At 58.5% G+C, this 27,739-nt stretch overlaps 2 protein-coding genes across 6 annotated transcripts in view; both read right to left on the bottom strand.

Moving 5' to 3' along the window:
- The window catches only part of MYO1F (myosin IF), a 47,042-nt gene extending 39,745 nt beyond the window's left edge, over positions 1-7,297 (bottom strand). For both annotated transcript variants that reach the window (XM_036449923.2, XM_036449921.2), the window contains exon 1: positions 7,143-7,297. In XM_036449923.2, coding sequence (XP_036305816.1) covers positions 7,143-7,145 — 3 coding nt within the window. In that variant the 5' untranslated portion in view covers positions 7,146-7,297. The remainder of the gene's footprint in view (positions 1-7,142) is intronic.
- A 1,232-nt stretch (positions 7,298-8,529) lies between these two features.
- On the bottom strand, positions 8,530-27,338 carry ADAMTS10 (ADAM metallopeptidase with thrombospondin type 1 motif 10). 4 transcript variants are annotated; one of them, XM_045585922.1, is made up of 25 exons: positions 27,280-27,332; positions 25,141-25,217; positions 23,865-24,051; positions 23,268-23,614; positions 22,757-22,913; positions 21,771-21,988; positions 20,042-20,125; positions 19,814-19,959; positions 19,374-19,417; positions 19,119-19,224; positions 18,893-19,039; positions 18,553-18,694; positions 15,652-15,759; positions 15,144-15,289; positions 14,996-15,059; positions 13,237-13,719; positions 13,027-13,150; positions 12,185-12,265; positions 11,949-12,112; positions 11,736-11,862; positions 11,519-11,648; positions 10,944-11,148; positions 10,499-10,675; positions 10,226-10,385; positions 8,530-9,276 (listed from the first exon to the last, which is right to left on the bottom strand). In XM_045585922.1, the coding sequence occupies exons 3-25, from the start codon at positions 23,950-23,952 to the stop codon at positions 9,167-9,169; spliced, it is 3,558 nt and encodes a 1,185-aa protein (XP_045441878.1). In that variant the 5' UTR covers positions 23,953-24,051; positions 25,141-25,217; positions 27,280-27,332; the 3' UTR covers positions 8,530-9,166. The 4 variants fall into 4 exon arrangements, with proteins under 4 accessions (XP_045441878.1, XP_045441879.1, XP_036305812.1 ...); XM_045585923.1 differs by lacking the exon at positions 25,141-25,217 and having other exon boundaries at positions 27,280-27,338; XM_036449919.2 differs by lacking the exon at positions 27,280-27,332 and having other exon boundaries at positions 25,141-25,293.
- Positions 27,339-27,739: the final 401 nt, after the last annotated feature.

Raw genomic sequence — 27,739 nt, 5'->3', positions numbered from 1 at the left:
GGGTCCAGCAGGCTCTGGCGTCTACACCCGGACCCACACGATGTTTGAGCTGGGACTTGAGGGTTTGAGAAAGGCTTTGATCACGAGCAGGTGGAGGGTGTACCAGGCAGAGGGAACCACGCAGGCAAAGGTACAGATGTGAGGCTGGGACGGACCACAGAGGAGGGAGTGTGGGGCTCGACCTCCTCAACCTGCTTCCAGTCTGAGTAGTCAGAGTGGGTTTCTCACATGGCAAATCTGATCTCTCCTCTCTGCTTTTTCTCCTGTCTGTGGCTTCCCCTCACCGCCCCGTCCATCCGTTCCACAAAGCATCTTTGAGCACCTACTATGTGCTAGTGACTTAGTCCTTCAGGAGGAACCCTTTCAGCTCTTTACTGAGTTGCCTCTGAGCCTTTGCAGATGCTGAGCCCTCTGCTCAGACACTCTTCCTGTCTGGTGAATGCCAACCATCCCTTCTGATGTGGTTCAGGGGATGCCTCCTCCGAGAAGACCTCTCTGAACCCAGGTCAGGTCAGGTGCTCCCTCTGGAGCCCACAGCCCTCTGGACTCCCTCACCATGGCTCCATACACGTTTTGGACATCCCACACATGGACCTGACCTCCTGGTGCGTGAGCTCCTGAGCTGAGGGGCTCACGCCAGGCCTGGCTCCACAAGGCCTCAGGGCTTGTTTGAATGAATGTGCGGAGAAACGAGGGCGAGCGTGGACGAATGCAGGGGACCGAAGAGCCTCTAACGCCGAGCGAAGGAGATTGGACCTGAATGTTTGTGGCTCGGAGAGTTCTCAGCAGGGCCACGTTCTCTCTGGAGACACTTTATGAATCACTAGGGCATTTTTGTCACAGGGATGGAGGCATTTTAAGGGGCCACCGGTGCCAGATTTACATTTAAAAAAAATATTTTATTGATTTTTCACAGAGAGGAAGGGAGAGGGATAGAAAGTTAGAAACATCGATGGGAGAGAAACATCGATCAGCTGCCTCCTGTACGTCCCCCACTTGGGATGTACCCGCAACCAAGGTACATGCCCTTGACTAGAATCGAACCTGGGACCTTGCAGTCCGTAGGCCGACACTCTGTCCACTGAGCCAAACTGGTTTCGGCCAGATTTACATTTGTTGATCCACTGGCCCGAGCACTTTCTTTCTTTTTCTTTTTCTTTTTAAACATATATATTTTTTATTGATTTCAAAGAGGAAGGGAGAAGGAGAGAGAGATAGAAACATCAATGATGGGAGAGAATCATGCATTGGCTGCCTCCTGCATGCCCCTACTGGGGATTGAGCCCGCAACCCAGTCCGCAGGTCGATGCTCTGTCCACTGAGCCAAGCAGGCGAGGGCATGCACTTTCATATTCATGCACATGTTTCATTATGAATTACTTTCTCCTCCATTTGTCCCCGTAAGCGTCTATAGACACAAGCGGCGGACCTTTTTTTTTTTTTTTTAAATATATTTTATTGATTTTGTACAGAGAGGAAGGGAGAGAGATAGAGAGTTAGAAACATTGATGAGAGAGAGTCATCGATCAGTTGCCTCTTGCACACCCCCTACTGGGGATATGCCCCCAACCAAGGTACATGCCCTTGACCGGAATCGAACCCGGGTCCCTTCAGTCCCCAAGCCGACGCTCTATTCATTGAGCTAAACCGGTCCCGGCCAAGCGACGGACCTTTTTAATTAAATTCAAGATGTCACGGCAGTTAACTAGTTAGTTATTTTTGAAACAATGGTACTTGGTGTGTTTCACTGTGAATTTTATTTCAGGGCTTCCAGGGCCTGTCAGGACTAGCGGCAGCCTTCAGGTGACCAGGGCTGGGTGGAAGAAGCTGGGAGCCATTGATGGCACCCCGAGCTCCCGAAGAGCAGCACGCTTGCTCACGAGAGACTGAGAGGGACCCCGTGGAGAGCGTTGGGGACCTCGGGGTCAGAATTCAGACTGGGAGGTCAGGAGCTGCAGAAAGGGATCAAGGATGCTCTGGGACAGTCTGGCTGAGAAGGGGAAGAGGAAGAGAGGCTTGGGGAGAGATGGGGTCAGGGGAGCATGCTTCCTGTTTGCAAGATGGGGAGGCCAGTGTGTTGGTCCTGGTGGGGCAGGAGTGGCAGTGGGTAGGGATGTGGTGGGTGGGGATTGCAGGGGAAACAGGAAGTGGATTCTCTCTCAGAGGGATCTTGGGTGGTAACTGACTACAAGAATAGCAATAACTCGGCTGGCGTGGCTCAGCGGTTGAGCACTGACCTATGAACCAGGAGGTCACGGTTTGAATCTCATGGTCAGGGCACATGAGGTTTTGATCCCCAGTGTGGGGCGTGCAAGAGGCAGGCAGCTGATCAATGATTCTCTCTCATCATTGATGTTTCTATCGCTCTCTCCCCCTCCCTTCCTCTCTGAAATTAATAAAAATATATTTAAAAAAGAATAGTAACAATAGTTACCACCTCCGGAGCACTTATTCTGTGCTATAATAGACTCTGGTCTAAGCCTTTTCTGTGAATTACCTCATTTAATTCTCTCAATAGACGCTGAGGTCAGTACTATGATTAGGTCCTCTTTGCAGAGGAGAAAGCTATAGCAGAGAGAGAGACCTGGATGAGATGAGCAAGGCTGTTGTCCCTTCATCTAGCCTGGGTCAGAGGTGGCTAGGGTTGGAGCTTTGGGTCAGATGAGGATGGGGCAGGGTCCTGTCCAAGGTTTCCCCTTTGGGGTCAGCCCGGTCTCCGGGCTCCTGGGCCCCTCAGGCACAGATGACACTCAGAGCCACTTCCTTTCTCTGAGGTCAGCGTCCGAAAGGCTGGTGTGTCTGACTGGCTTTCCCGGCTCTGACGACTTGGTTCCTCTTCCTGTCCCTCTCCCCAACTTCCCCACCTGACGGAGTGGCCCTCTGCCTCTTTCAGCCCTTGCCATCTCTCCCTCTGTCCTGCCCCAGGAACCCGGACTCCCAGATCCACTCCTCACGCCACGCAATCTCAAAATCTATGGGTTGTTAGCAGTAGATGAAGAGAGGGTTTTGCTCAAGTGGGCACAATGTGTGAGAGGACACTCAAGACTTTTGGCATGGGGCCAGCTGGGTGTGAGGCCTGGTCTGACAGTTGACTGACTATGTGACTCCAGGAAGCCACTTTACCTCTCCCAGCCTCATTGGTAAAATGAATTCCATAATCCACTTCCTGCCTGGGTTTTATGAGAGGAGTAAACGAGCTAGCACAGAGAACAGACTCATTGGGGTGCCCAAAGAGCATTGAGTGGAAACGATTGGTCTTTGACAAGAGATATAGGAGCTGGTCCACATATACTTGTTGAATGAGTGAATGGATGAATGAAGCACCATAACAATGAGATTGCCCCCCGCCCAGTGTCATGGGCATCCCTCTCTCTGCGCCCCTCAAGTCTCCATGGTTCAAGCTGAAACTGTTTGTTCCTGAGTCTCTTCCTTGGGATGAGGGGTGCAATGAAGAGATTGTGGTTGCAGTTGACCACAAGCCAACTATGACTCAACCTGCTGGGGTTCTTGTGAAAGACAGACAGGGGCCCGAAGTGGCTGGGGTGGGAAGGGGAAGGTAGCTTCTTACTTCAGCTCTTCAAAGAGGTTCCCCCAACCGAAGGCAGAGGGCATGGGGGTGGGGCTTCTCTGGTGCCAGAGGAGGGCAGGCTGTTTATGACCAGGGTGATGGCATAGGAGCCCTATAGTAAACACCCTTCCTGAGCCCCTGCTGTGCACATAGGTAGGTGGCACTAGGCCTCGGGGACTCAGTGTACCCTGAGCGGGTGAAGTGAGTTGCCCAGGGGAGACTGTGGGCGCACCTCAGTTGGTCATGAGGAGAGATGGGGTGATCAGTAAGGGCTTCCTACAGGAGGCAGTTCTTGCAACATGAACTTCCCAGGCAGAATAGGTGGGGTGGCACGGAGCCAGAGGCCAGGAAGGCCTTGGCTATGTGTGGGACGCCAGGATCCTAGTTTCACTGGAACAGAGTCCAGTCCAAATGAGGTAGGGACGGGCAGCCTGGGGTGTGTGGGGTCTGCACCCCTCCCGGGTTTATAGGAGGAGGTTCGGGGTTAAGTCGGTTGTTTAAAAAATGTGACCTTGGGAGTCACGAGTTGAAATCCTCTGCACTTTTGGGTTATACGACAGCTTGCCTAATCCCCCGACCTCAGTTTCCTCACTTGGAAAATGGGCCATAGACCTTCCAGGGCAGTTGTCGTGCAGATCCAAGGAGGCAAAGTATGTAAAGAGGAAATGGTTTGTGAGAGGGGCATTGTTGACTGCTGCTTCGATGGGAGGTGGCTATGTGTGCTTGCTGATGGCTTTCCTCACCATTGCCAGCAGCTGCCTCAAGTTGGCCAGTCCCACAGGCACGGGCACAGGGCCAGGAGGAAGGGCTAGATGAGGGAGCTTTTGCAATTGCCCCAACTGCTCTGGCTTCCCTGCGTGGTGATGAGCAGAGCCCCAGCCTGGAGGGAGCAACAAAACAGCCACTTCCTTCCTTGCTGGGGTCCTGCAAGCTGTGGTTGCCAACCAGGAGGAGGTGTGAAGCTGCTGTGGCTGCTGAGACAGCCCAGCCCGGGCCCTGCCTTGGCCCCTCCTGTGCCCCCTGGTGCCTTCGTGTCCTGCCCTCCCCCAACGCAGTAGGGTTCTGGGGTCACACCCTCTGTTCCTACAATTGTGCAAACAACATTCTCTCCTCCAACGGCTCCCAGGGTCTCCCCTCCTCTTGGGAAGAGCCCTCAGTTTCCTTCTATCCCAGCCAGAGGCCAGTCTCCATCATGCGGGGACCCTTGTCCTTCCAGAGTACTTCCTCCCAACTCTCCCAGCCTCCCGTGGGCACTGCCCCTGCATCAAGCAGCCTCACTGGTCTCTCTATTTCATGTCTGTACTTTATTTATGTTTTTAAAATATATTTTATTGATTTTTTACAGAGAGAAAGAGCGAGGGATAGAGAGTTAGGAACATTGATGAGAGAGAAAACATTGACCAGCTGCCTCATGCACATCCCCTACCAGGGAGGTGCCCACAACCAAGGCACATGCCCTTGACCAGAATCAAACCTGGGACCTTTCGGCTCATGTCTGTACTTTAAAAACAACCATTATTGCCCTCACGTCTCCACCATCACCACCCACGGAAAACAAATTGCATCTTTTACCCCACCCCACCCCCACTAAAGTCAAACAAAATGCTGATAACCCCAATGGCAGTACCATCAACCAACATCAAACGAAATGACGATTGATTCTGCTACCAATGTCCCTACCGTCCCCCACCACCACCATCACTAACACCAGCAACTCATACTAACTAACCGCCAAGATCACAATACTAGCCATCCGCAACCACCCAGCCAACTACCACCGAAGCAGCAACCAACAATACCCTTTCCAAAAACCACCAGTACATCACCACTACTGCTGATGTTGTCACCAAAAATGAAAGATGAACTACCGACAGCAAATAAGCATCACCTTCAGGCACCCAACTCTGAATAACAGTGACCACAAACTGCCATGATTCCACGGATCTACTCTCCAGATCAAAACAACCAACCACCATCCATCAATGTTCATCACCAGCTGGCACCCAAAACAACCATCACCACTGCCAACCCACCCACGGGAACCATTGTGAACACCAACGTGCCACAACCAAGAGCAACATCATCACAACCAATGGCACCCACAACCCAACAGCTCAACAGTTATCTTCCAACAGACACTCCTCTTCAATCACTAAGAATGAGTCACCTCTACACACTGTGATCACTAACCCCAGCCATGAATAAGCTCTGAACATTGTTTCACTGAAGCTTTCAACACTCCCTGCACATATCACTCCTCCAGGCAGATGTCAGGGATGGGTTCCACTCTTTTTTCTTTTCACTGTGTTCCTCTGGGGTGAGTTTCGCCCTCCCCAGACCCTATTACCAAGGAAGCAAACATTGACTAAGCATTTTTCACACAGCTTCCTTGGGAGGGGCTGCTTTTCTCTCAAGTAGCAGATAATTTCCTGTGTTCTTTTGATCAAAGCCTGCCCATCTCAGCTCCGGAGTCTTCCTGGCTTGGCTCCTGCTTGGATGAGTTTCTGTCCCAGGCCCAGAGCTCTAGCTGGTGGCTCAGTTGTAAATTACCCAGGTGCATCTTTGGCCAGAGATGCCCCACTTGTCGTCAGCTCTCTGAAGTAAGATGTCCGCGCTCAGACTAACACAGATGCTGCTGCCTCTTGGTCTGCCTCCCTGCCTCCACCATGGCCAGCTGCTTGCTGCAACTGCCAGAGGGGTCCTGCAGTTGTCACCGCTGCTGGCCCCGTGACTGTTCCAACCACACGCCCCCAGTGACAGGATGACAAACAATGAAAGTTGAAGTGGTTGCAGATGCCTAGAGCTGCGGGGGTGACTTTTACCACTAGCTCAGGCTCTCCCTTAATGTGTATGCTTGATGCCGTTGTATCTAAATATGGTCACTGTTATACCTCCCCCTCCCAGGCAGGTCGCCTTTGGCTGCAGTGCCCTCTTGCTATCCTCACATGGAAGGTACCAGTGGGGGTGCAGATACGCCGCATCTCACAGCTGCTTCTGGGATTGCTACAGCCAGCCCCCCGCCCCCCTTTCCCCTGTTACCCACACAGGCATGTATCACTACACCATCACCGTGCCCTACCACCCATCTGAAAGTCCCCCCCCTGTGTCAAACCCACAGACCCTCTGAAGTTCCAACGGAGAGGTTCTCGATCGACTTCCAAATATGACCTATGTGGGAACTAAGGCCAGAGAGGGGACTTGGCTGTCCCAGGACCAAACAGGGAGATAAGGCACCAAGCTGAGCTGGAAACCGGGTTTCCTAAGCCCCAAGACAAGGGTATGTCCCTGTCCTTGCAGACACTGTGTGACCCCCTCAGGGCCACCTTCCATCCTCCATTTCTCGGGCCCTCCCTCCCCCCATCATTATTCTGGCATCCTGTCCACCATTAGACAGGAGTTTGGTTCTGGTGAGGAATGCTGGGAGCACATGAGCTGCATGGAGGGACCCCGCTAAAGGGCCTGCCGAGCCCCATTCACACGGCTGTACTTTCTGATGGTGGCCTCCGGGTCACCCCCACCTGACTGGGACCCCCCAACCCCTGCACTTCAGGGCCCACTTCCTTGAAGGACTTACCATGGTGGGGGTGGTATCTGGGTCCCAGGGGGTGCTTGAATGGGTTGTGGCAGGGGTGCAGGCTCAGGGGGTTCCGGGGGGTGGTTCAGGCATGGCCCTGCTTCTCCTTCACCAGGCTCCCAGCCTTAGTTCCTCTTACAACAGCCCCCCCTTTCACTTCCTTTGGCGGGAGGGGCCCGTGGCTACTGGGGAGGGAAGCTAGGCCCAGGGGGCGGGGAGAGAGCGCCAGCGGCTGGCAGGGCTGAGAGCTGTCTGTCTGGGGACTCTGAGCAGCTGCCAGACCCCAGAAGGCCCCTTCTCCAGCTCCCTGGGCACAGGGGTGGCAGGAAGGGGCACCCACGTCAGTTGGCTGCAGTACTGACTGCTCTGTCCAAGGTGGCCCCCAGGCGGCATCTGGGCTGCCCAGGTCTCTACAAAACCGCTTGACACCGGCCTCCTCTGGGCTTCCCTGAACGGACACCTGCTTCCCGAGGGGCCTCAGACGGGCCTTTAGAACAGCCTGCAGGTGCCCGTGTGTCAGGGGGACGGCCACGGGAGTGGCAGGTGCCAGGTGCACTTGGAAGGTCCACCTTTGGAGGCCAGATCTGGAGTTAAACCCTAGCTCTGCTACTTCTGGGGTCCCCCCATTTCCTCATCATAAAACGGGGATGCAGGCCTCTCCAGCAGCATCTGGCAGAAGCGGGATCCATAAAACGTGGACCCATGTCCGGATCGTTGGGACATCAGCAGGCCATGTACTGGTCTCCTCTTGAGAACTGGGGAACGGCAGTTCTGAGAGGCCATCACCTCCCATCACATCCCTGCCCAGCAAGGAGGAGGCGGGGAGCAGAGGCCTCGGGGCTGGGAAGCCGCCGGGAGGGGGAGGGGGAGGGGAAACGCCTGTGGCCGGGGTTGCACAGCATCCTACCTAGAGGCTGCCAATTTGGGTCTTCCCCTCGTGGCCACATATGAGGAGGCACCCTTTTCTCCCAGAGTTGCTTGTGCACCTTTGCTCACGGGATTGGTTTGGCACCGGCAAACCTCAGCGAATGCCTCCAGGCGCTAAGGGTGAAGATGTGGGCAGGAGGACCTCCACTTTGCTGGGCATGAGGGAAGGCAACCTTGTGCGGAGGGCAGGGAAGCTGGAGCTCACCAGGTGAAGAGGGAAGGGGAAGGCACACTTGGCGGAGGAAACAGCTCAAGCAAAGGCAGGTGCGCCTGGAGCTTTGAGAGTAACCAAAGTGTTGGTGGCTGGGAGGGGAGGTGTCAGACTGAGACTGTGAGAGACTGCAAGAAGCCATGCATCTGTCCTAAGGTCCCTGGGCTCCAGCTTGTGTTGGTAAAAGCCCCCTTCCAGGCTGCTTCCAGCCTGGGTCACACACACACACACACACCAGGCGCACAGATCTACACAAGACAGAACTTTATTGATGTAGCACTTCCTGGCGAGGGGTGTGTGGGCCCCAGGGCAGGGCCTGTAGCACCATGATGGGGGTGAGCAACTGGGCAGAGGTCGGGTGGATCTTCTCACCTCTTACCCACCCCTGTAGCTGGTGTTGTTAAGGGGAGGCTGTCAGGAAGTCCTGCTAATTCCCTTTCCCCATGGTGGACGGAGACCCCCTCCAGCCCAGAGTGGAGGGAAAGGGCAGTGTTGGGGACCAGGGCGCTGGCTGACCCCTTCCCCACCCCCACTCTTCACAGTATGTATTCCAACCAAAGGTGGGGGACCTCAGGGGGCTCCCTAGGGGTGGGTGAAAAGAGCGCCACGTCAAACAGTCGTTCCCTTCTCCGCCCTCCCCCACCCCCCCCTAGAGGGGGTCTCACTGCGAACTGGGACAGGAGCTGAGGAGGGGCCTGGCGGATGGCCAGCCCCTCTCCGTCTCCCAGCCAGGGCCCTGCATGGGTTTCCAATAAATAATTTCCGCTCCATCTCTCCCTTCACTCCCAGCTCCTGCCCTGGCGGGCTCCTTCGGACTGGCCAGCTGCAGCCGGTCCCCTCCACCCCCAAGCTGGCGCTCAGCTGTGGCTCAGGGGCTGCTGGTCCCCTAGCGGCCGTGGCAGGTTTTGCAGCACATCTGGCGGAAGTAGGCTCGGCTGCAGAACTGAAATTTGAGCACTAGGGGGCAGTAGGCGACCTTGTTCACATCCTTGCACTCTGCGGAGGGAGGGAGGGAGGGAGGGAGGGGGTTGGGAATCAGGTCTCAGAGCCCCTGGGCTCCCCGTGGATTAGTTCACACCATCCCTCCACTGCGGCATCCTCTCAAGTGGATATATTTTTCACCCCCTCACATTGAGAACGGAAGGCAAGAGGTGGAAGGAGAACTCAGGCAGTTTGGTTCCTGTACCAGGAATAAGTACAAAATTTTTACTCTGATAGGGGGAAAAAGGGTATATTTAAAGAAATTGATCTTTATGGGGTATATTTATAGAAGATGTGACTTCAACCCCCCTGGACTGAAGACATTTCTGGTTATCACCACTGGGGGGAGAGGTCCTATTGGCATCAGGCAGGTAGAGGTCAGGGAAGCTGCTAAATATCCCACAATGCAGACCCGGGACAAAGAATCACGTGGCCCAACACGTCAGTAGTACCTGAGGTTAAGCAATTCTGTCTTAAAGAAAGAATATTAGCCTAACCGGTTTGGCTCAGTGGACAGAGCGTCAGCCTGTGGACTGAAAGGTCCCGGGTTCGATTCCTGGTCAAGGGCACATGCCCGGGTTTTGGGCTGGATTCCCAGTAGGGAGCATGCAGGAGGCAGCCGATCCACGATTCTCTCTTATGACTCTCTCCCTCTCCCTCTCCCTTCCTCTCTGGAATCAATAAAACTATATTAAAAAAATAAAGATTATTAGGCAAATAATGTGTAAAATAATGTGTAATCGGTGGAGATGAGCAAGTCGAAGGTCATGGAGGTGGCTGGGGAGGAGCCCCAGTCTGGGCTCCCCAAAGGGACTCGGTGTCTAGAACCGTGGCACACAGGTGCCCTTAGTGCAGGTCTGTTCGAGGGGGCAGCGAGGCTGGCCCGGAGCAGGTAAAAGGCACTCGGTGGCTGGGGAAGGTCTCCGGCCAGTGGTGAGGACCCCACCCTCTCCAGCCCACCTACCTTCCGGGCTGTCCCCGGGGGGCGGGCTGTCGCACTTGGCCTCGCACTGCTGCGTGGCGGGCGGGCGCAGGGCCTCGGCGCACTCCCGGGACGGCTGGCCGGTGTGGCTGGAGCAGCGCACCGCGCGCTGCTGCTGTCCGAGGCCGCACTGCGCGGAGCACTGCGGGGGCCTGGGGTGAGCCTCTCCCCGGCCGCCCCGCCCCGCCCCGCCCCGCCCCGGCCCGGCCCGGCCCGGCCCCGGCTCCAGCCCTAGCCCCCTGGGCGGCCGCCTACCTCGCCCCACTCCCCCGCCACCCAGCGGGCAGGGGGACAGCGGCGCAGGTTGCAGCGCATGGTGGCCGGCGGCTTGGCTGCGGGCGGGCAGTGCGCGGGCGGCAGTGTGGCCCTGTGGTCGGCGCTCTTGCAAAGGACTACACGGTGTCGGAGGCCGGGCCCGCAGCTGGGGGTGCACTGCGGTGGGAGGGGGCGGGTCACGCTCAGCAGGCGGTCCCTCCCCTCCCCACGCGCATAGGGGGCCGAGAGGGTGCCCTGGTCCAGGGGACGGTGAGGAGGGGCCGGCTCATCTCCAACCCATCGAGGGGGGTCCGCCAGGGCTAGCGGGGGGGGGGGGGGGGAAACTCGTACCTGCAGAGGGTACCCCGGGGGCACCCAGCACCCGGGCCCTGCCCCACGTTGCGCGGGGAGGGTGTGGGTGGGGAAGTGGGAAGAGGGGTCTGACCTCCGACCAGTCCAGGGCAGCCCACTCTGGGGGGCAGGCGGGGCCGTGGCAGGCCTCCAGCACGGGCGGGCGCGGCTGCGGGCAGGAGCTGTCGTCCAGGGTCTTCTCCTCCGTGGCGGACACGCGGCGCAGACACACCACTGAGCGGCTGCGCACGCCCGCGTCACAGCTGCGGCTGCAGCGGGACCAGTTCCCCACCGCCCAGCTGCGGGAACACAGGGCTCACAGCGTGCGGCGGGGCACCCCGATCCTGGGCAGTCCGACCCTGGGCGCCCTGACCCTGGGCAGTCCGACCCTGGGCGCCCTGACCCTGGGCACCACCGGCACAGCCTCCTCCCCAGCAACCGGCATCGCCATGGAAACGGAGCAGCCCAAGCCCCCGACTGGGGCAGGGAGGCCCCACAGCCCAGGGGAGGAGGACTGTCTGCACTTGGCTAGGGAGCACCCACTCTGGCTCCAGTAGAGCACCGGCTCTGCCTTGGGGAGCACAGTCCCCCCCAGTCCTGGGACCGCGTGCTCCTCTGATGGCAGCAGCACCCGCTCCCTGCCCTCCCCCGCACCCCGCAGGGACTCACTCAGGCGGGCAGGGCTCGGTGTTGCAGGCCCGCTGCCTCTTGGGAAGCTTGCTCTGGGCGCTGCAGTGGTGCGGGGCCACGGCCGAGCTGTCCAGCTGGTTGCGGCACTCCACGGCCTGCACCTGGCTGCCTGGGGGCAGGCGAGAGGCCCACTCAGCGCTGCCCCCTCCAGGAGGTCAGGTGACGAGTGCCCCCCGGGCCCCACCTCTGCCCTCACCTCCGGCACACTGGGCAGAGCACTTGGTCCAAGGCGAGTAGTGCCAGGAGTAGGGGGGCAGCGCGTCGCGCACGATGGGCGCGTTGAACCGGTAGCGAAGGGCGGGCAGCTCGGTCCTGGCCAGCACCTGGGGGGGAGGGTGCGTCACAAGGAAGTCAGGCTCGGGGTCCCCACGAGGGGGCCGTGTCCTCCTGCACCTGGCCCCACCGTTACCATGACGATGAGAGACGCATTGATGGGTCCCAGGGCTTCTAGGCTCTGTGTCTGGTTTGGCCCAGGCCGCAGCTGAAAGGTGGTCCCGGCCAGGGTCAGGCGGTGGGGCTGCGGGGTCCTGGGCACGTCCTCCAGCAGCAGGGACTCCTGGTCCCCTTTCAGGGCTGCGGGAGAGTGTGGGAGTCAGAATTCCGGCCAAGCTTACCCCCCGCCTCCTCCCCTCACCCCCGTCTCACCCAGGTGGCTGAGGGAGAGGTTCAGGTCCTGGATAAAAATGTGGATGGAGCCTTTGGGGATCCAGACGACTTCCTCGTACCCTGGACGGGGAAGCGAGGCGTCACCCACTCGGCGCACCCCCCACACCCGCCTGCCTGCAGCCCTGGATGAGAGCAGCTAGCCCCTACCGGGCTAAGTGCGTCCAGGGGCCTACACTGCACCCCCAGCTCCAGCATCCCAGCTCCAGCCTATGAAGTAGATGTAATGTCCCCATTTCACACTTAACAAAACTGAGGCTCAAAGAAGCAAAGCTTAAAAAAAAAAAAAAAAGCAAAGCGACTTGCCCAGGTTTGACAGATAGGATGTAGCTGGGCTGGGATTTGAACCTGCCTTTCTAACCACCAACGTGGCCTGGTCTGTCTGGCCCTCCCCTCCACTTCCTCCCTCACCCCTCACTCCCAGTAAGCAGCAGGTATAGGCCCCAACCCACACAGGTGAGGCGGTGGGCTTAGCACTCAGAGTAGGGTCTGCAGTGGGCTTCACGGCTTATGGGCCCCTAAGAGCCCGTCTCTGCCCACGTGTGTGCCAAGTGCTGGTCGAACTGCCTGACCTCTGACCTAGCTCCTGAGCCACACGTGGGCAGGAGGCCCCTGGATGGGACAGGGGACAGATTTAGGTGTCTCCCCCTTTCCCCCCCTTAATTGCCAAGATTTTGGCTCCAGAGCCCAAGCCAGTCCCTGACTCCGATCTGGGGCGTCGCTGGGTCTTCTTTAAGACGCCACAGGGTCCCCATCTTGACTGCTGTGGTGGGCCCGTTTTGTTAAGCCCAGGCGGGAGTGTGACAGGAAGTAGGGGATCTTACCGGCCCCAGGCGAGGCCGGGCTGAAGACCCCCTCGATGGTTTCGCAGGCACTGCCGTCGCCCCCGCACACTCGGCACTTGTCCTCCCGCAGGTCGGAGCCCAGGACCCGGTCGCAGCCCACGTGCTGGGGAGGGCGGCGGCGGCGGGGGTGTCAGTGAGGCGCCCATTCCCCCGTCCCCGTCCTCCCCTCTCTCTGGAAGTCCCTTCCACCTTGCACTCGCCGCTGACACAGATGTCCACCGTGTCTGGGCGGCAGGGCGTCCCGTCCACCACGGCGGCTGCCCTCTCCGTGTAGAAGTTGAAACCTTCCGCTAGGCAGGTGAGCGAGCAGGCCTTCACGCCCCCTGGGGGGCATGGTCCCATCAGACCGAGGGCCAGGAGGCCCCGGGGCTCCCTGGGGGAGGTGAGGCCAAGAGGGACAGGCCCCAGGTCCGTGAAGACTAGGCAGGCTAGGCAGATGGAATGGGGGCTCCCAGCATTCAGTCTGGCATTCTGGCTCCTTGAGTGAGGGGAGGGCTCAGGGCAGACCCCAAGATGCTGTCTCCACCTGCTGTTGGATGCTCGCACGGCTTCCTCAGCCCCCGACTCACCTCCTCGGTATGTTTTCCACGTGTAGAATTTCCCACGGAAGGGGACGCTGTCAAATTCAGAGCACTGCATTTCCCTAAAGTCCTGGGAGCCAGGGGGACAGTCCTGGGGGCACGAGATGGGAGAGGGAGGGAGGCCAGGTGTCCAGGGGTGGAGTCAGGGCAGAGGCCTCAGGCGGAGGACTAATGCTCAGAGCAGAGATGAGCTGGAGGAGTGAGGCTGGAGGCAGGGAGGCCGGGAGGAGGCTGTGAAGGGTTGGCTAGGTGCAGGCCGTGGGGCTGGCGGGACAGGTGCATTGAGAGGGTCTAGGTGACGCAGTAGATGGCAGAGGCAAGCTGGGGATGATGCCTGGGTGTCTAGTTACAGGCCTGCGCCTTTCTTGAGAGCAGACCTATAAAGGAGCGAGGCAAAGTGGGGAAGTGCCCAATGCTTTGTGAGTGTGAGGGGCATGTGGACCCCTCGGAGACACGAGCCTACCCCTCACCAGTGGCTCTGCACCCTCCTAGCACTCTGTGCTGCAGCCAGTCTTGTGCTTATTGGGTGTGTGCACATGGACGAGCCAGGGGGGTCACAGCATTAAAAAGGGACAGCAGAGAAGCCGAGAAAAGGGGTGCAGTCTGGGGGGTGATGCAGGCGAGGTGGGAGTTTTAGCCAGGAGGCACAGCCCCGTCAGAAGAGGGCTGCGGGCCGGTGCCAGGGAAGTCAGAGACAGCTTTGAGGCAGGGCTCTGGGAAACTGAGCCACGCAGGGTGTGGAAGACGCATCTACGCAAGAATCGGAAGGAGCCCGGCCCGTGTGGCTCAGTGGTTGTGCATTGACCTATAACCAGGAAGTTGAGGTTCGATTCCCAGTCAGGGCACGTGCTAGGGTTGCCGGCTGGATGCCCAGTAGGGAGTGCGCAGGAGGCAGCCGATCAGTGATTCTCTCTCATCACTGATGTTTTTATCTTTCACTCCCTCTTCCCTCTTCTCCAAAATCAATACAAATATGCATGTATATGTAAAAAAAGAGCCCTAGCTGTTTTGGCTCAGTGAATAGAGTGTCAGCCTGTGGACTGAATGGTCCCAGGTTTGATTCCTCACATGCCTGAGTTGTGGGCTTGATCTCCAGTAGGGGTTGGGCAGGAGGCAGCGGGTCAATGATTCTCTCTCACCATTGATATTTAAATCTCTCTCTTTCTTTCTCTCTGAAATAAATAAACACATATTTAAAAAAGAGAATGGGAAGGAGCCAGATCGCTCAGGAGGTGTGGGGTGGGGGGTAGATTGGGATCGGGTGGGTGGTGGGAGGGGGCAGGTGCAGAGGGGCCGGGAGGGAGGGGAGAAGGCCTGGGAGTTGATTTATGGCTTTTCCCCCTGAGGAACCGGCTGGGGGAACTCACATCCGTGTTGCAAGAGCGATGCCGCCGCCTCTCACCCAGGCAGTACTTGCCCCCGATGGTCGGCCTGGAAAGGGAGGGAGAGCAGGAGGGATGGGCAGGGGAGGCAGGGGGCCCCTCCATTTCCTCCCAGGGGGTCCCCAGGGCTGACCTGGGGCTGTCGCAGTGCCGGCTGGAGGAGGACACGCCACCACCGCAAGTCCGGCTGCAGTCGCCCCACGGGGTCCACGGGCCCCAGGCCCCATCCACGCCCTCTGGTCGCGACCCGAAGGGGACGCACACCCGCTTGTAGCACCACTGTGGTGGGATGGGGGTGCGGAGAGGCCAGCTCGGAAACCCTCAGGGGGTTGGGGCTCCCCTCCCACCCAGCCGGAGGTCTGGGCTCCCCCGGAATGGGGCTGACGTGGGACAGAGGCGGGGTTCGAGGACCGGGGTGCAGACAGATGGCAGAAGGGTGTGGCCAGGGAGCCAGACCCCACGTCCCAGGGGCATGAAGCTGGTGCAGGGACAGTGGTGCGGGCGGGGTTGGGGGGTGTGGGCTCAGGTTAGGGGCGGGGCCTGCAGGAAGCGGGCGTAGCCAGGGACCACGTGACCCGAGAGGCCAGGCTTGGGGTGGGAGCGGCCCGAGGACAGGGGGCGGGCCTTGGCCGGCGGCTCACCCCCTTGTCGATGGTTTGTGTCTGGCACAGCGTGCCCTCTGCGGCCGGGATGCTGTTGGTGATGCACCGGTTGCTCTTGCTCAGACACCACAGCTCGCTGCAGACCTCCTGCGGCCGAGATGCCCGCTCAAGCTCGCCCTCCTCCCGGGAGGACCCAGGCTCACTGCCCGCTGGGCAGTGGGGCCCTGGGTCTCAAGGAATCTTCTCGGACACCGTAGCAGGGTTTGGCCTGGGCCCTCCTCGCTGCCTACACACGCACTGCACTTACTGAACACCTATGTGTGGCATACATTCCTGGAGACATCCTCCCAGTTTTACTGCGAGAAAATCAAGGCCAGGCCAGGCCGTTTGCTGAAGGTTACACAGCTACTAAAGGGCAGCCTGGTTATCAACCCAGACCTTTGACTGAAGGGTCCGTGATATAACCCCTTATCAGTTCAGCCCCTGGCATCTCCCGAGTTTCTAGAAGGAAACATGGGATTGCTGAGGAATGCAGAGGAAGCGTTCTGCATTCCTTTCTGGGATGGACAAAGCAGCAGTTCAGAACGATCAGGCCCGGAAGACGGCTCAGTCAGAGGGCCCATCTCTAACTTCTCTCCAGTGGGTGGTGCTCCTTGTTCCCTTCACTTACACTGGGGATGTTCTCAAAAGTTTCCATCTACGGAGGGTTGGGAGAGGACAAGCCAGGCTGGTCCTGCTGGGACTGGGCCAGGACCTAGCCAGTCCAGGAAGTCACTCTAGTCCTTTAGGTCCAGGTTAATGTCACGGAACCAGCCCCATTGGGTTCAGGGGTGGCCAAATCGTAGGTAGACTTTCCTGCTCACTTCCTGCCCCAGGGTCTTCCCCTGGTGAAGTGGAGATCCTTCCGTCTCCTGTTTGTAAGCACATGTGCTCCCCTCGGAGAAAGCAACCCTTCCAACCTCGAAGGCTTGGCATTGGATCACCCTTTTCTGGGTCAGCTTCTGTGGGACCTGGACGTACATGAAACGTTTGGAGGGCTGTCCTGAGAGCTCTCTCTACCACCCTTCAGGGTCCCTGCCTTTTGCCCCATTCAGAGGACACTTCTCAGCTAAAACCTCAGCCTGGTTTTCTGGCCTCACGTGGCTGGGTCCTCCTGGCCGTCTGTAAAAATATCACGTGCTCTGACGCCCCCTGGGGAGAGTGCCTATCCAGCCCGGCTTCCCCTGCTCCGCACAAGGACACACGGGGGACTATCTGGATGCTTCCACCTCCCACTCTGGGCTACCGTTTCCTCATCTACCAGATGGGCCTTGCCTACGTAAAAGGTAGAGAGGCAGGTGACAGAGTAGATATGAAAGGGCTGGCACAGATGCCCTGCTGCAGAGTAACCATGACCATAGCTAACTCTGGACCAGACACTAGGTAAGCCCAGCTCCTCAGACATGTTAACCAATTTACACGTAGTCAACAACTCCCCTTTGCCAGGAGGGCAAGGAACACAATCTTTGGAAAAATAAAAGGGAGAATCAACTTAACTTACCGCTAGCACTCATCCAAGTCTGCTATCTGGGCCTCCCACCCCTCCCCCTCCTCTATAAAATCTGGTCCTAGGGAGACCTGGATTTAAATACCAACCCTGGGAAAGCACTCTCCCCCTGCCTCAGTGTCTCCATCTGTAACGTGGGGATAAAGGCCATGAGGAGCTTAAAGAGATGATCTATCAGTGTTTCCCAAACTTTTGACATATGTGTACCCCTTCTATAATTTTCGTAACGCTGAGTACCCCTCGTACTCATGAGAACGTAGAATTAGGCGCAGCTAAGCACGGTGCAACGCGTACCCCCACCAAACTCTTCCCGTACCCCTGAGGGTACGCGTACCACACTTTGGGAAACACTGATTCTAGATCACATACTTTGGCATCTAGTGAATGCCTGGTAAATGCCAACTGCTGTTATCATTGTTAGGATACCCGGGGGAGTTCCAGAATTCTTTTGGAATTCATCAGAGAGGGCTATCATCACCAGTCAAGTCAGGGTGTGGGGGCAAGAGAGGAGTATCCATGACATGTAAATTGATCCAGGGTTTGTCTCCTTGCCTTGCACTGAAATGAAGTGAGGGCCTGTGAACAATTGCCTGCTCCTTGCTCTGCGTTAACGTGGCCTTAGCTTGGACATGGCCTTCAAACACTGACCTTTTTTGAGTTTGCAGGGTGTGAAGTATTGGAACTGGGTCAGACTACTAGGGCTAAGGCTGTGAGGAGGTGGGGCCTGTTTTGGGAATTAGGGGAGGTGGGCAGTAGGGGGGCAGCTGGTGACTCTGGTGGCTGAGGAGGAGGCCAGCAGGCTCAGCTTGCCGGAGGGAAGCTGGGAGAAGGACCCTCGCTGACTTCTTTATGCATCGCGGGGGCTTTGGCAGCTGAGTCTAAGTCTCAGGAAAGAGCTGGGGAGTAGTCATGAGGTTCAGAGCTCGCTTGTCCAGCAAAGGACTGGGGCCAGCAGCTCTGTGCACCGGCTGGTAGGGATGTGGGGAGTGCAGACAGGGTGTCCAGTGCTTTGCCAAGTGGGAAAAATGGTTTTTCCCCAGGGAAACCATTTCCACCATGTCTGAACGTTTGGTTAAAAATGGGCAGTGAAGGCTCTCAGGACTCTAGTCCTGCCGCACCCCGACATGCTGCACCAAAGGGGGCCTCCCCTCTCCCCAGCCCAGTTTCCAAATTTGGAGTGTGGAGATCCAGGAGATCCCACTCCTGTCCCCAATCTTGTCTGATGGTGACATCTGTACAACCCAAGGCCCCTCTGTGCCTCCAGGCCCAGCGGGGCTCACTCCTCTTCCTGGTTCTCCCAAACCCACTGCCCGGGGTGGGGGTGCCCATGTAGAGTCACCCACCCCTGCCACCCTCTCCCCTCCCAGGAAGGAAAGCAGGAAGGCTCTCTCTACCCCGTATTTACACTGACGCGATTTGACTCCATGCTGGAAGCGGCACTGCTCATCGGCATCGTAGGCCTGGCCGGGCGCCACGGTGGGGTACACGAAGTCCTGTCTGGGGGGCCGGTTGTTCAGGCAGAGCCCCAGACCTGAGCTATGGCAAGAGGAAAGCAGCTGTCATGCTGGGGGGGGCGGCAGGCCAAGAGCTCAGGGGGTCCGGCTGGGTGGGGTCCCGGGGAGCAGCCCCTGCAGGCGACACAACCCTTCTCAGAGGCAGCCCTGGTATGCAGGGGACCCCCGCCCCGCGACACGCGTGTGAGCCTCTAGGCGGGAAAGGCGGGTCCGTCCTCACTCCAGGAAGCTGGTGATGTAGTCGCGGCTGCAGGATGACCACACGAACGGGTTGGTCTTCATGGTAATGTGGGCAGCCATGAGCTTCGCGGGGTCCTGGCCCCGGGCTCCGCAGCTGTTCCCTACGCCGTCGTGGTTCATGCCAAACCTGGGGAGAGGAGTACTGGCTGTGCCGGGTGCCGGCGAACCTGCCGGGACCCTCCTGGCCTCCCCTTCCCTGGCCTCACGTGTGTCCGATCTCGTGGGCAATGGTGAACGCTGTGGCCAGGCCAATATCCTCATTGATGCTGCAGCTTCTCTCGCGCTCGCACATCCCTCCCACGGGGGCCAGGCCTGGGAAATGGGCACGTGGGGTGGGGCTGGGGCTCAGGGCTGTGTTGGTCGGCCCCATCCACCCTGCCAGGTGCCCACCCTCACCGGGGCCAGGGCCACCCAGCCCGCTGCCTTCCTAGGTGCCAGGAACAGAGAGAGGGGCATGGTACCTAGTGTGCCGCAGGGCTTGTTCTTGTAGATGCAGATGTCGTAGCTGTGGAAGGAGAGGGGGCGATGAGGAAGCTGGGCTGCCCCCCTAGCCCCGATGATGCCGCCATGCCTGTCTCTGGGGGTTAAGTTCTGCTTGGGAGTGCTACCTGCCTTTCACCCGAAGCCTCACGCTCTGGCTCCAGCTTGCCTTAGGGATAATGGGGGACATGAGTGAGGACTGAGAGGATGAGTGAAGGAGTGCCTTAGCACTCCAGTGGCCCCATACCCGCCGTCCCAGATGCGTAGGCTCCCAGCTGCCCTCCCGTCTCTGGCTTCCCAAGGGGGCGGCTAAATAGTCCCAGCCTCTCCATCTGGCAGGTGATCCCCTGCTTGGACCTGTGTGGTCCCCTAAACTACCCGTCCCCCTGGCCCATCTCTTGGAGGCCTCCCCAACCCTCACCGCGTGATGAGCACCGCTGTGTCATGGTTGGCCACACCGTTCTCCGGAATGGCGTTGCCATGGCCGCTATGGTTCACAATGGATTTCTGCCACTTACAGAAGCTGTCCAGCGACTTCCCGGCGTGGTGGGTGATCTCCAAAGTGGGCTGAGGGTGGACAGAGGGGCATGGGCGCCAGCCACCCAGAGAGGGCAGGCGGCACTGGTGTGCGGGGAAAGGGGCGGGGTACCTGGTCCTCTGTGAGCAGGATGAGCCGTGTGACCAGGATATTAACGATGTTTCCCAGACTCGAGTCTTGGAAAAGTTTGGCAACCTGACCTCCAAGAAACAAGAGAAACGGAGTCTTAAGAGGGGCCCAGAGTAGCAAGCAATGAAAATACAACCACAACAGTTTCGCTTAATCACATTCCCACTGCATGCCCAGCCTCAGGCTAAGTCTGTGCATCTATCTTTGCATGAGTAGGTACTATTATTCCCATTTTGCTGATGAGCAAACTGTTGCACAAAGAGATGAGAAAACACAGCTGGTAGGTGTCATAAGTGGGATTCGAATCTGGTAAGCCTGCCTGCAAAGTACTGGTTGCTTGCCAGTACATTTCTTCTGACTCACTCTTGCTCAGCTAGTCAGGTTTTTTTGTTTTTGTTTTGTCTGTTTTTGCCCTTCATCCCTCCCCTGCCAACCCCCTGGCTGCCTTGAGCGTCTCTGCCCAGCAATGGCCTGAGGGATGTGCCTCATTCCATGGCCATCTAAAGACACCAATTTGAGCATCACTACAAAAAGGTGGAAGTGTGGGGGCAGGAAGCTCTAGAGATAGTGGTCTGCGGGGAGGAGGATGTGGCCCAGGGGTGACAGGGTACAAATGACGCAGGTCCCACCATGCAGTGATTAGGATATCAATGCCCCAAAGTGGAAACCCACAGAAACCCTAGCAGGTGTTAGGAAACTTTGAAAACCTAAGGGAGAGAGGGGCAGGACTGAGGAAGAAAGTGGTGGAATCAGATATGCCGTCATGTGAACATGGAGCCATCTGTCTGCTGAGCTTTTTCTTTCCCGCTTTGCTTCAGTGACACAAGAGCACCACTCATCAAGTCCTTCGTATGTGCCAACGGCTCTATCTGGCTTCCCTCCCGCCAACTCGCATGCTCTGTTGTAGACACTATTACAACCCCATTTTACAGAGGGGGAAACTGAGATTTAGAGGGGCCCAGAGTCTTGAGATCTAATATGGCTATTGAATGTGGGTCAGCGAGGTCAGCTGTATGAATCCTCAGGTGAGTGTATGAGTGAGAACTCCACATGCATACAGATGTGTGCCCATGTGTGTGCTGGTAACTTCAACACGTACCTGCGAGCTGCATGCTGATTTTTACATAGCAAACAATTATGCAACCCTTACTGTGTACCCAGTGCTTTATCTCGTCACTGAAGCCACCTTTGTCTTATAAAGCAAATACTATTATTATCCTCACCAGAGGCCTAGTGCACGAATTCATACATGGGCAGGTCTCTCAGCCTGGCCAGCGATTGGGGCCAACTGAGGGGGCCGGCCGGCAGGGGAGATGGGCTGTTGGCATGAGCATCTGCCCTCTGGTGGTCAGTGCGTGTCATGGCAACCAGTCGACCGGTCATTCAGTCATTCGGTTGTTTGGTTACTTAGGCTTTTATATATATAGATTTTACATATGAGTGAACCAAGGTAGAGGTGCAGTCGTTGGTCCAAGGGCATACAACTGAAAAGTGGCAGAGCTGGGATTTCAGCCCAGGCTAGCTGGCTTCAGAGACCATGCTCCTAGGTACTGGGCTCTGCAGTCTTCCCTTCTCTCCCCATCCCCCCTCCATTCTGTGTCTCTGGCCTCAGGAAGCAGGCGGGGGTGGGATGGTGACACCCTTTTCCGGACCTCTGGAGGCTGGCTCCAGGTTCTTGGGGCTTCATTCCCTGGGAGGGGGAGGCACTTACAATGTTCATAATGGCTAGCACGTACTGTTCCACGTCTCGGCGCCCATGGTAGGCCACCATCATCTTGTCAGCCACGACCAGGGTCTCCACATAGCGCTCTCGGCTGACGGAGCGCTTCAGACCCAGCTGGCTGCGCTCCGTTTCATTGCCCAGGGGCCTGGCAGGTGGCGGCTTCAGGGTGCGCAGCCACCACGGCCGCCCCTTCCACGGTTTCTCGTCTGGATGGATAATTTCTGGTCATTAGGCTGCTTGCTCTTTTGGTCCGATTCCCTGTATGCTGATCCACCTGCCCAAATGGGCTGTCAAATACCTTGTTCTTTTGCTAGTGGGTGTCCCAGTTGTCCAATGTCTGGTTTCTAGAAATGCTCCATTAAGTGGAAATCTGGTTCTACACGATGTGGCTACCCTACCGCCAAACTGGTTGGCTGAACCGCTGCCGGGTACACCACACCAACTACCGCAATTGGCGGCACTCACTGCTGGAACTGTGTGATGGTGTGTTTTCAAATACGGAGCTTCCTAATCAACACACCGCACAACTGCCTGGCTACAGAACAAAGCAGCTGCTTTGATGGCCTTACTGCTCGACTGACTGTGCCTTCACCTGTGACCCCATCCAGCTTTCCGTCTGTACAACGGATGGTGGTTGTCTGTCTGCCATGGCATCCTACTCTCAGCCTCTCCAGTGAGACAACCACGGAATGTCCCACCAAACAGCCACAGTTTTCCTGGCAGACAGTAATCCTGGAGATGGTTTTACACCCAAGCACCTGTATGGCTATCCAGCTGCCTGTCTCCTGCTGGACCACTGGACTCTGGCAGTGATGGATGGGGTGTCTCCCACTGTCCCGCTGTCTGACTGATGCCAGTCCTCCCCTCACATAGCTGCCTGCCGACCTTCTGGATAAGAGACACGTGCTGCCTATCTCTGCCTCACGGTAAAGATGTCATGCGGCCCCTTTGCCTGTCCCCAGAGACAGATGTACCTCTCACTCCACAGGCTGTGTCCAGGTGGGGGTGACGCAGAGAGGAACGCTTGTACACCACATGGGGGCCACTCTCCTCTGGGCCTCGGCCCCTTTTGGCTCCACTTTGTAGAGGCTCAATCAAGTATTCTTCCTCATCTGCCACAATCAGGCCATGCTGTGGGTGGGGGGAGTGGGACAGAGGGCATGGATCAGTTCCTGGCCCCCAGGAACCCTGGGGTCATAGCTCTTTATTTAGTTCCTTTAATCTTCCTGGGTTTAGGTTGCTATTCCTTTTATAATCTCTTGAGAATGATATTTAGCTGATTACATTTCAGCCTGACCAAATGCTATTCATTTTCCTTTAAGTACTGCTTTAGCTGCACCCTAAATTAGCTAATCCTTTTGATGAGCTCAAAATGCATTGAACATTTCCACTATGATTTCCTCTCTGACTTATATTTAGAAGTGTTTTTCTCAACTATCAAACTTGTGGGCATTTCCTCCCTGCCTCCCAGAACCCTCTGCTCACCAGGCCCCCACAGGTGCTGATGGCCACACGAGAGCTGTCAGCCTGGCCCTGCAGATGGCCGGCATAGAGGCAGTGGGGCCGGGCAGCCCTCTGCCAAGCCAGGCCCTCCCGTGTCCAGTACTCCACAGAGACATGTCCTGCTAGAAAGCGCGAGCTGTGGGTCAGGTTCAGCAGGAAGTGGGTGCTGGGCGCAGCCACCTTGTAGAAGAGACGGGACTCTGCTGCAGGCCCTGTGCCCCGGCGCTGCCTCCGGGGGGCAGGGGGTGAGAAGGCCAGCAGTGCCCCGTTGTCATCCACTCGGGTGGGGAAGGCGATCTCATAGTTCTCCAGGCTGGACAGGAACTCATCTGCAGGCGAGGATCAGAGGCCTGGGGCGGGCCCTGGGAAGGACCCCTGGGTCCTGGCTGGCTGCTTGTCTGTAGGGCAGGTGACGCTAGCCCCACTGGCTCCTGAATCCAGGCCACCAGCTGCAAGACTCTGGACTTCCTGACCCTGGGGCCTCCCCACTCTCCTCCCTTGACAACTGCAGACCCCATCTCGCTGATCCCTCCTTCACTTCTTGCTCCCTCCCCACCGACGCCCCTGGACCACCCCTACCTTGAGACCGGAAGGCGTGTGTGACCTCGAATGTGAGGCCCAGCCCCAGGGCAAGGGCCCAGCGGAGGATCTGGCAGGCGGGAGCCATAGAGACCACGTGTCCACATGTCTCTCCCCTGCCCCGGCTGCCGGCAGCCCCCACAGTGCCGCCTTTCCTGTTCACAGCCTGGGCAGCATCACTGGGCTCCTGGGGGTGAGGGTGGGGGGAGGAGAGCTGCGTCAGTCCCCTCACCCGGCTGACAGGGGGACTGCAGCTCCTTACTCCCAGCCTGGAGGATGCCCCAGGCATGTCCCCTGGTTGGAAGGTTCCAAAGGCATTTCCTCACCGTGCAGCTCCCTGTCCCCACCCCACATCCTCCCTGCACTCTCGGCTCTGTGAGCACCTACTATGTGCCTGCTACAGGCCTGAGCGATTTCACCCCATTTCTGCAATAATCCGGGGAGGACCCATTCACTGGGTAATGACTGAGCAAGTCAGGGACACAGTGCCTGCTCTCCCCTTTTGGGCTCCGTCTCCTGGGAGTGGCAGATGACAGACAAGTAAGTAAAGAGTTCAGATGTGACACGGTATCTAGAATAACAGGAGGCTCAGAAGCAGAGGTGTGAAGGATGAGAAGAAGGCAGCCATGTGAAGAGACAGGAGCCGGCGCACCAGGCCGAGAACAGCAGGATCAAAGGCCTGGAGGCAGGGAGGAGCGTGTGGATCTTGGACCACGAGGCTCGAATACAGGGGGCAGGAGGCCAGCATGGGAAACTGGCACAGGTCCTCCTGAAGGCAGGTCAATGTCAAGTTTCGGCCCAGATTAAACCTGAGGCTGGAGCTTGGCTCCTCCCTCCCTGTCCTATGCCTGTGGATGCTCTGCCATAGGTAGCACTATTCACCACGCCAGCGGCCGGAACCCCTTCCAGCATGGTCTGGGTCCCAGGATTCGCTGCTATCTGCCCCAGGCCAGCCTACGCAGACACCACTTCGGGCCACCGCTCTGTGCCAAACCCTCCTGTCCCTTCTGTCTCCACCCTCCTCCCTCCTAATCACACACTGTCTTGTTTTCTTTGCAGCCCGGCCAAGTCTGGGAGCTGATCCCCAAACAGGGCAGCGCAGCTCCAGCGGGATGGAGCCAGGCTTTCTCTCAGATCCCGACTTCGAAGCCAACACTTCCCGCTTCTGCTTGGACTCCTCCCGCGACGGGGAGCTCACTCTCTGGCACTCTGCGACCCAGCTGCTCCCTTCGGCTGGGCTGAGCTTTACCGCTGGGTTTGCTGTTTTCTGTTTTACCTCCAGGGGCTTCAGTCAGTGCCACGGCGTCAGATCCCTGAGCGCCAGCCTCTCTGGGCCTGTCTCTTCTGCAGAGCCTGGGCAGGGAGAGGAGCTGGGCTGGGCGGGAGGTTCAGGGGTCACCCAGAAAACGCTGCCCTTCTCTCTGGCCCCGCTGAACCTCCTCTTGGATTCTATCCTCCCTTTTCCCCGAAGCTCACCACCCCTCTCTTCTCCCTCCTCTCTGCTTTGCCAGCCCCTCCCTCATTTCCGATGGTGGAAGAGGGGAGAGGACCAGCTGGGGATCAAAGCCCTTCCTGGTGGACTCCCCAGGGTCCCCGCTGGCTTAAGGCCCTCCCCCCAGGCTAAGGTGGCAGCATTTTCATTGCAAGGGAGGCTGGAGCCCTCCCCCACCCCCGTGTCCCTCCTCCTCCCCCTGCGGAGAGGAATCTTCTCCCTGAGTGGCTGGGTGGCTCTCATCCTGGCTGCTCTGTTTGCCTCTCTTCCTGCTCCAGCCTCAAATCCTCTTCCTGTTCTGAGGCTGACCCCCTCCCCCCAATAACCTCACCCCCTCTCTGTGCGTCCAGTTCAGGTGGGATGTGGCGGGCAGTGCTGAAGGATCCAGCGTCAGTGGGTGGAGGAAGGGGGAGATGGGAAGGGGAGCCAGGGGTCTGGCGGGGGGCACACAGGTAGGGAGAACACCTGGGACGGTGTTCCAGTCTGCGGTGGCTGGGAAGTGTGACCTGCCCCGGCGCTGGTGGGGCCACTGGAGTCAGGGGGTCGGGAGGGGACAGGAGGCTGTACCCCCAGAGGGTATTCCAGGCTCCAGCCCCCCGCTGGGACCACAGATGTCAGCAGGGGATTTCTGTGGGGTGTGTGTGTGTGTGTGTATAACTGTTATGTGCTTGTGTGCCTGTGTGACCCTGTGTGAGGCTGTGTGTGCCTGTGTGGCTGTGTGTGTGCTGTGTACCCAGGCCAGGCCAAACCCCCGGCCCCTCCTCCCAGGCAGGAGGAGGCAGGCAGTCTCGGGAGGCTGCCAGCAGCTGGAGGAGGAAATGCCGCGGAAGAGGCCCGGAAACAGAGGCTCCATCCCCTCCCCGGGATCCTGGAGGGACCCGCGGCTCCACACCCAGGCCTCCTGGGCCAGCCAGCGGGACAGGGCCTCCCCGGGAGGCCAAGACCTCAGCGGCCGGGCAGAGGCCCCGCCAGCCCGCTGCCAGCTGCCTCCGGCGCTGCTGTTTGGCCAGGCAGACCCTGTGGGGCCGCAGACAAAGGCTGGCCGCCCACCCCACCCTGCCCACAGCCCCGCGGTCCCCCTGACCGGCCGCTAATGAAAGGCCTGGAGCCGGATGGGCTGGAGACACCCCGAGACAGAGTGGCCGCGCTCACCAACTCGGGGGAAGTGGGCGGTGCCACGCTCACACCCAGACACACAGACGCACACTGGCAGCCACACACTCCGGCAGCCCCACCTGCGCAGCTGCCGACCAACAACTGGACCCCAGAGACCCACAGAGGACCCCCCCCCACACACACAGTACATACACAACGACACACTCCCCAGCCCTAAGTGCACACAGAGAAATAGACAGATAGCCTAGACACACACACATACACACACACACACACACACACACACACACACACACCGGGCTTGCACACTCAGACATGTACACTCATTCACACAACCAGAACAGGGACAAAGTAACCAAGTCTTACAGACCCTGACACACACCCCAGACCCTCTGACATCCAGGCATTAGCGGTCACACTCAGACACGTCTGAGACACACAGATATTTGGAGACACACACTCCACCAGACACGGACACACACAGCGCACCACTGATGCCCACACGCTGGCTGACGCTCACACTCAGGCAGACAACACCCCACCTCACCAGCACACATGCAGACGCACACATGCAGACGCACATTCACTTACACATACGTGGATGTCCACACACACACACACACACACACCACACACACACACACACACCGCCGCTCACTTGAACTCAGCGTCGCACACGCTTAGAGACACAGCACCCCAACGCTCCCCCCGGCCACGGCCGCCCCATCCCCATCCCACACAGACACACAGACACACAAAGCCCTCAAGCCAGCACCCCCCGCCGGCCCGCCAGCCCCGCGCAGTTACCGCGGCCGCCCGCCCGCCGCCGCCGGGCCTCAGTCGCGTCTCCGCCGCAGTCTCGCCGGCCCGGCCCGGGAGGAGGGAGGAGGGAGGAGGGCGGCGGGAGGAGGCGGGAGGAGGAGAGAGAAGGGAGGAGGCGGGAGGAGGAGAGAGAAGGGAGAAGGGAGGAGGAGAGAGAGGAGAAGGGAGGAGGAGGGAGGAGGAGGAAGGATGAGGAGGAAGGAGGAGGGAGAAAGGAGAAGGGAGGAGGAGGGGAAGGGAGGAGGGGGAGCGGCGGCGGCGTGGCCGGGAGGGCGGGCGGCGCTTCCGGAGCGGCCGGCCAGGCTATAAAAAACCCCGAACCGCGCCGCCAGGGCCCGCCCGCCGCCGCCCGTCCTGCCCGCGGGCTGGACCCGAGCCAGGGCCCCGGAGCTCGGCCGCCGCGGGGAGGGGAGTGCGGGCGGGCGGGGGTGGGAGGGGAGGGGAA

This window comes from Pipistrellus kuhlii, unplaced genomic scaffold, assembly GCF_014108245.1.
Source record: "Pipistrellus kuhlii isolate mPipKuh1 unplaced genomic scaffold, mPipKuh1.p scaffold_m20_p_21, whole genome shotgun sequence".
Lineage (NCBI taxonomy): Eukaryota > Metazoa > Chordata > Mammalia > Chiroptera > Vespertilionidae > Pipistrellus > Pipistrellus kuhlii.
Note: the sequence above shows the minus strand (reverse complement) of the source record. Positions and strands in the feature narration are given on the sequence as shown.

Bases quoted from the DNA above. Each gene is read 5' to 3' on its own strand.
- ADAMTS10 (XM_045585923.1), bottom strand. From the start codon at position 23,952: ATGGCTCCCGCCTGCCAGATCCTCCGCTGGGCCCTTGCCCTGGGGCTG. The intron at 19,040-19,118 runs GTGAGGCCAGGG...TCCTCTCCCCAG, and splicing joins GCCCACGAGATCGGACACAC to GTTTGGCATGAACCACGACG. The intron at 12,266-13,026 runs GTAAGATCCCCT...TTCCCCGTCCAG, and splicing joins CCCGGCCTCGCCTGGGGCCG to GGTACGAGGAAGTCGTCTGG.